This window comes from Zophobas morio, unplaced genomic scaffold (assembly GCF_036711695.1).
Source record: "Zophobas morio isolate AGI-343-1 ecotype UQ-CSIRO unplaced genomic scaffold, CSIRO_AGI_Zmor_V1 ptg000149l, whole genome shotgun sequence".
In the NCBI taxonomy this organism is placed as follows: Eukaryota; Metazoa; Arthropoda; class Insecta; order Coleoptera; family Tenebrionidae; genus Zophobas; species Zophobas morio.
In genome coordinates, this window is record NW_026972253.1 from 37,732 (window position 1) to 45,888 (window position 8,157).

Below are 8,157 nucleotides of genomic sequence, written 5' to 3' on the forward strand. Positions count from 1 at the left end.
GAGCGGCAATGTCTCAATATTTACCGTATGGAGAATTTGAGTTTGTAGAAAATTTCAATATAGCTGATATCTTAGATACCCCAGAAAATTCAGCAATCGGTTATATTATTGAATGCGATTTAGATTATCCAATAGATTTACATGAAATACATAGTGATTTACCATTAGCTCCAGAGCATATGATACCGCCCATTTCAAGATCTAAACTTAAGAAGTTATTGTTGACTTTATATCCCAAGAAAAATTATATTATTCATTATCGGAATTTAAAAATGTATACAAAATTTGGTATGAAAATAAAATGTGTACATCGTGTTATGAAATTCAAACAATCTGCGTGGTTAAAGGAATATATAGATTTAAATACAAAACTTAGGCAGCAAGCAAAGAACGATTTTGAAAAAGATTTTTTTAAATTAATGATTAATGCTATTTATGGTAAATGCATGGAAAATGTAAGAAAACATCGCGATATTCGATTGGTTAGTAAATGGGAGGGAAGATGGGGAGTTCGTTCTCTTATATCTAAACCAAATTTTCACAGTTCTGTTGTATTTGATGATGATTCAGCAATAATCGAAATGAGTAAACTAGAAATATTTTTGAATAAACCAATTTATGTTGGTTTTTGCATTTTAGATATTTCTAAAACTTTTCTCTATGAATTTCATTATGACTATATTAAGGAAACATTTAAAAATAATGCTAAGTTACTTTACACCGACACTGACAGCCTAATTTATGAATTTCACGTAGACGATATATACAAATATATTAAGAAAGATTCACATCGATTTGATACTTCTGACTATGATTTATATAATATTTATGGTATAGAACTCAAAAATAAGAAAGTGCCAGGTTTAATGAAAGATGAAAATAACGGTAAGATTATGCTAGAATTTGTGGGTCTCAGATCTAAAATGTACGCATATAGAATTGCAAGTGACGATTTCAATAAAAAATTAGTTAAAAAATCCAAAGGTAGTACAAAAGCATCACTTAAAACAATAACGTTTGAAAATTACAAAGAATGTTTATTTAATAATCGAAGTTACGAAAAATCACAAAGACTCATCAAGTCCAAACATCATACTGTTTACACAGTAAAACAAGAAAAAGTAGTTCTCAGCCCCAATGATGATAAAAGGATTGTCACAAGATTTGCAACGGATACGAAACCTTGGGGATATCATATTTCGCACGTAAGTTAAAAAAAGTGGGGATTGTCATATATAAGCAATTAAATTTCACAGATGATTTATTCGATGTTGGCTATTTCATTATTACAACAATGTCTGACTTGAGACAATTTGTTGATTTACAAGCATTTTGTGCATCCGAAAGTGTGTACAAAACATATCTTAAAGCCGCTGCGAGTGATCGAACGAAATTAAATTTATTCCTTCATCTCATCGATAAAAAAGATTTTATTGTACCGGACGAAGTGTTTAAATGGATTGCCGAAAGTGAAAGTGATTTTTATACACTTGACATTTGTATTCTGCTACAAAGAAAGCAATGTGTCGATGGTTACATTGATGCATTCCTACATGTATGCGAAAGAGACCAAATTGAAAATTTAAATTATGCTGCTTTGGAGTTTTTGATGACCACCAACTATTTGGACAATACTCTAACGTATAAATGTTTTATTTATAAATTATTGAGTGATAATCGCTGGCAGAATCTTGGAGATATATTCTATCCTGTTGAGAATATCCGGAAAAATTATCGAAGGATCGACCAGTGCGTGGATGAATTTATGTGTCGGGCTGCGTATTTGGCAAACCATAAAGCGCTCAGTACTTTCTATGAGTCTTTAGCAATAATAAATTACGATTCTTTCGCATTTCAACCTTCTCAAAATCAGGAGCATCGAAGAATTTTCAACTGGATCAAAAAGAACATTGTCAAAGGAGAAGCCAATCCTGAAATATCATTAGGATGGACTGAGGGACCTGATTCAACAAAATGGCCCTCGATTAAGTTAGATGATTATAAGAAAACTTTACATGTAATTTCTGGTAACCATGAATAAAACACACACACACAGAAATGGGTTATATGTAGTTTTATTTACCCTCAAACATAATAATACAATAACAGATGAAATTATTTACAACACTCTGACGACATCTTGTGCAGGGATGTATTTTACCATTCGGTCGTGAAGAATAAGACAGTAGGCTGTAGTATCTGCAGGAATACCAGATATCGTCTCAAACCACATAAAAGTGATTGTAACGGGGCCTCTCTTCAAAAAGCAAGGGTGGGGATTAATATGGTGTATAAATTAACGATCACACACACACACACACACACACACACACACACAAACGAATTGATAAGTATCTTGCAAGTACATAAGATAATACTTAACAGCAGAAATGGGTAAGGTTATATATTTTTGTTGTAGTATGTGAAGTTCTAAAAACTTTTTTTTTCTGTATAGAAAAATTTATCATTTGTCCTTATAATGCCAGCCACAGGCTGTTAGAGAAGAGGCTGAGAAAACATATTTTCAACTGTCATCGGGATGTCTGGGAGAGGGAGAGAAAACTCTGGGAGGCTGAACTTCCCCTATGGATATTTACTTCGATAGGAGCACTTATTTTTGTAATCGTATTTTGTGTGTTACTTTATTTAGTATTAATTTGTTTCAGTTATTTTAGCAAACAGAATACTCAAACAAATGTATAATTCAATAAAACAATTAGCTAGTTTTGATTGTTTTATTTAATATCCTTCAACATGTTAATCTAAGAGCATCAACGCTACAATTCAATACAATAATAATGAGTTATTTCATATGTTTCAAAGTATTTGTCCAGCAGCACGATATGAGTCATCATGATCCACCACCACAGTATAGGCTGACATAGCCAAACTGTTTGGCTCGAATTGTAACTTCTTTTCCTTTAGTCTTTCCTTATATTTGGTGATGCGATCTTTTTTTTCTACCTTGTTAAAATTCACGTCTGTTAATTTCCATTCTACCAGAACAGGACTTCCTCTTCTTGGAAAGTGTATTGCCACTTTACAAACGTTTAAGTCAAACGATTTAAGGATACTTAAGATTCTGGCTTCCAATGATAATTGAGGACGAGATTCAATAAAAATTATATTAAATATAAATGATTCAAAATCCAAATAACAGCAGGGCCATTTGGATTGATAGAGATAGCTTGAGATGCGACTGCCGGCGCAATTATCTCTCATCCACTCTTGTATATTTTCATTAATTTCGACGTAAATATCAATGTCTGTATAAGAAGACGTCCGGTCCAAGAGGAATGCGCCACATCCACCAGCCATGAAAGTTCTGCACGATGAAAATTTTTGACGTAACAAACATTCGACTCCGTGGATGATACTGCGTTTTTCTTTATTCAATGAATTTATATCAAGATGTCGAGAAATAAAACTTTTGTTTTTTAATGAGAACATGTCTAATGTGTAAACTCAAGTCACATCCTTATAGAAACGCACCTTCTTATATACACGAAAAAAAAAAAATGCAACTTTTAGTTGAAAACGTGATCGTAAAAAATAAATTCAAGTCAGCGAAAAATGAAACATGAGGAAAGCAACTGAATCATCAACTTTAGAGTTCTCAAGAAAATCTATACTGTAATAAAAATGGGGGGAAAATGTAGGGGTGGGGATTAATATAGTGTATAAATTAAAGATCACACACAAGAAGAGATTAATAAGTATCCTGCAAGTACATAACATAATAATTAATTAACGACAGAAATGGGTAAGCTTATATATATATTTTTTTTTGTAGTATTTAAAGTTCTAAAAAAATTTGTTTTTCTGCATAGAGAAATTTGTTATCTGCCCTTATGATGCCAGCCACAGGCTTTTAGAGAATAGGTTGAGGAAGCATATTTTCAAATGCCACCGAGATGCCTGGGAAAGGGAGCGAAAACTCTGGGAGACTGCACTTCCCAGACCATCTACACCACCCCTACCACCATCAAAGTGGTTCAACGAACCACCGACAACACCACCGCAAGTGGAAAACTGGGACAACGAATTCTCAGGGACCTATGTCCCAAAGTTAGATAGGTCCCTGTTTTTAGACAGAACAGCCTTAAACGCCTACCATGCGACATTTAACAAATAAATAAGAAAACAATAATTTGTTATTTCTATCGCTATTACCCTACCACCATCATTTACCACCTCTAAAAACTTCTTCCCTACGAGTATCAACGTGTACAAGAAGATAAGTCTAAGATGTTTCTACCTAGCAAAGTGTGATAATACTATTAAGTGTGCTTGTTGAAAACAATTTGTATCTCTACAACACTTCAAATATAAGTCTGCTGTATATTCAGACGTACGAAAAAGAATATGTTGGGAAAAAATGACACCGATCAATCTAATCGAAGCCAGTTATCATCATCTTTTCTATGCGAAAAATATAACAATGCAGAATCATTTGACGTACAAGATAAAAACCGAAGAAGAAAATTACCAATTTTCCAATTGGTTAATAATAGAAAATACTAAGAGCAGTCGCAGTTCAAAGGAAGTCATTGATTTTTGTTTAAGAAACGATCGTGTATGGTTTGCTTCAATTTTTGTCATATTCATGATAATGATTGTAATAGTAGGACATTGGGACCTACTTTTATAGAAACGCACCTTCTTATAGACACAAAAAACAAAAAAAAAAATGCTGATTTGTGTTTCTTTCGAGAGCATCGATGGAGACAAACCTCGAAGCGCATAAAATTGCTGAATTGCATTTCTCACGGAAATAGTTTTTTGATGACCTTGAACTCTTAATTTCCGAGGAGAGCACGTGTTTACAGAATTGCTGAATTGCATTTCTCACGGAAATAGGTTTTTTCATAACCTTGAAGACTTAATTTCCGAGAAGAGCACGTCTTCAAGAAAATGCAACAAATTGCTGATTTGTATGTTTCACGAAAAGTGCCGAATTGCATTTCTCACGGAAATAGTTTTTTCATGACCTTGAAATATATCAATCTTCTAAATGTCCATATATGGACATAATAAATTGCTGATCTGGCATTTCACCCTACTACCTAATTTATTTTTTCCTTATTCTGCATTATTTTTCCTATATATTTTCTATTGGGACTCATAAGCGTCATTATTAGTTCTTGTGTGTTCAGTGACTAAAAGCAGTGACTAAAAGCGATCAAGATGAAATACTCACTAAGTTTAAAGAAGCCCAAAATTAACATTTTGCAAGATATCGTAATTCAGGTAGGTCTTTTTATTTTCATCTGTTTTTCATATATATATTTTCAATATTATTGCAATGTTTTTTTCTTTTTTAAACAATAATTAAGGAATGTTTATTTATTTTGTAGCCCCCCTTGCTCGCTGCAGCAGCACCAGCACCACCACCAGCACCACAACCATCACCACCACCGTTGAGGTTGATAGATGATCTGTCGGAGGAGGACCTCAAAAAGCTCCGAAAACTACGTTCGCCTGAAGCATCAGCCTCAACCTCCAGCCAAGAAGAACGGCAACTGTCTCCGCTGCCCCTCCATCTTAGTCCAGGTATTTTCGATATTGAGCGACCAGGAAAATGCATGGACTTATTGAGAAGTATATGCGAAGAGATGGAGTCGGAGGAGCAACAGGTAACGGAGGCGCCCGCTGAAGCTACTCCAGAACAGGAAAGGACTCCAGAACAGGAAAGGTCCAGCTCTCCGGCTGCGATACCCTCCTCCCCTGCTGCTGCTGGTGGTGCTGCCCCTCGTGCTGCGACATCATCCTCCCCTGCTGCTGCTGGTGCTGCCCGTCGTGCTACGACATACTCCTCCCCTGCTGCCTCTGGTGCTGTCCTTCGTGCTGTGACATCCTCCTCCCCTGCTGCCCATCATGCTGCGACATCCTCCTCCCCTGCTGGGTCATCAGTGACCGATGACGACTCAGCAGATGAGTTTGAGGGTGTCAAAAGTGCTGGTGCACTTTTGGCCGGGTTTAGGGCCCAATTAAGGGAGGTCGAAAGACAAAGTGTGGTGCGGCAGAAGGAGCTCATAACCAGGAGGAAAAAGCATGTGAAAACCATTAAACAGTTAACGAAGGATATTGCACGATTACAAAGACAGCTAGTGGAGGAGCAAAGGGGGTGCAGTGACGTTGAAAAGGAAATTAAGAAACTGGGGGAGAACAGTGTAAATGTTAGGGACCTGTACTCAAAAATGAAGTGTATTTAAATTTATAATAGTAGTTGTAGTAGTAGTTTTTGTAGTAGTGGTGGTAGTGGTAGGGAATCGTCGTAGGGGTAATTATAGGATAAGCATTAATTAATAAATTAATAATGTACATATATACATATAATATTTTTTGTAAGTATTGTAGTGTTAGAAGGGTTAGTAGTTGTAGTAGTAGTGGTTATACCTGAATAAATTACACGAGTATCTTATTTCGCTTTTTTTTTTTTTTTTTTTTTTTTAAGTGTTGCATGTTGGGCTTATTCGAATCCTTTTTCGATGGTCTTTTTTTCGACCTGAAAAAATTTTTACGTAGCGACCTTGAAAAAACTAAAAATGGCTCCTGTATCTAGGTCGATGTGGACAGAATCGATTTTTTTGAGCAAACTTATGCGTTCGTTCCAGAAGAAGGTTTTGATGTATACAACCGATATTCTATCTCTTACCATTTGGACACTAGAAACTTTTGCCCTTTTCTCCCTTGTTTTCAACTTTTTTCAAAATTTTTTTTCTTCAACATATGCCTTAATTTTTTTAGCTTTTCCCCGTTCCCCTGTGCCGACATGCTACCTCTTACCGCTTACGAACTATGACGTTTTTTCGTTATTACTACTAAACGGTAGCGAAAAATATTTATTTTGCTAAGTGGACCTATAGACTGTTCACTCAGAAATATTTTGATGCAAAAATATTTTTTTTAAGTTTTGCCGTTTCGACGCTACAAACTTTTGCCCTTTTCACCGCCATGTTGCAAGTTAGCTGAAAAACGTCGAAGGGGATGTATACGACACGTATTTTTGGATCTTTTTTGTCCTATACACGAACCTTCTATCTCTTACCGTTTTCGAGTAACAAAGTTTTTTTCTATTTGAACGGTAAACACACCTATGACTCATATTTATTTTTGGTTACGGTAAGCTAGTAGTTCATGAGGATGCATTTTTTTATGGAAAAACAAACTTTTCAAAATTTCGATAAATTTTTTTGGAGATTTTTTATTTTCAATTTTTCTTTATATCCTTTGGGTTTTTTTAACTTTTTTTTTCATCAAAACTTCTAATTTGCTTCCCTACTGCTCAAGGAAATCTTTTTTTCTAATTCTGACAACCTTTTTTGACGAACATTTTTTGATCCCAAACTCAAATTTTCACATATTTAATTACATGGACCTATTGACTATTCATCCGAAAATATTTTGACACAAAAAACAAATTTTTAACTAATTCCGTTTGGTCACCACAAACTTTTGCCCTTTTCTCCGAAATGCTAAACTCAAACTAAAAACCGTCGACACAGGTGCATGTGTTTCGTATTTTAGGAACTTTTTTGTCCTTTGCACGAACCTCATATCTCTTACCGTCTTCGAGTAAAACATTTTTTTTTTATATTTAAACAATTATTGAACCTCTAACCCACATTTATTTTTACACAAATGTGTCATTAGTTTATAGGGATGCATTTTTATTTTTTTAACAAACTTTCTGCCCTTTGGCACCCTCAAGCGATAATTCTTTTTTTTAATATTTCCGAATACGTCCCTGTCTATTGAAGATAAGAGCGTCCAGTTCCGTAAGAATTTGCTGAAACAGCATCGCGTTATTTAATTCTGTGTTGTAATAATGACGGGCGGCGTGTTTCGGTTTATGAATTTTACCGTGAAAGATTTGGGAAAAAGGTGGTTTTGTTGCACTAAATAGTGGCTTCTGTGATGTGTGCGTGTATATGAATGTTTTCGAGGGACAACGGATAATTTAATTGCCTGTTTTCAATGTCGTAAGCAAACATTTTTTAATTTTAAACAACACACATTTGATATTTTATTCTAATAATAACGGACGTGTTTTGCATAATTATTTTTACGTTGAACTGATTGTAACGTACGAGATTTCGAGTGCAAAGAAACTTAAATCGGCGGAAAGTTGCTGATGAACATTTATTTATTAAG

The 8,157-nt window shown here is 34.8% G+C and overlaps 1 protein-coding gene across 1 annotated transcript; it reads left to right on the plus strand.

Annotated features, from left to right (window-relative positions):
- Nucleotides 1-5,187: 5,187 nt before the first annotated feature.
- LOC135145452 (protein CIST1-like) lies at nucleotides 5,188-6,215 on the plus strand. Its single transcript, XM_064077562.1, has 2 exons — nucleotides 5,188-5,250; nucleotides 5,358-6,215. The coding sequence occupies exons 1-2, from the start codon at nucleotides 5,188-5,190 to the stop codon at nucleotides 6,213-6,215; spliced, it is 921 nt and encodes a 306-aa protein (XP_063933632.1).
- Nucleotides 6,216-8,157: the final 1,942 nt, after the last annotated feature.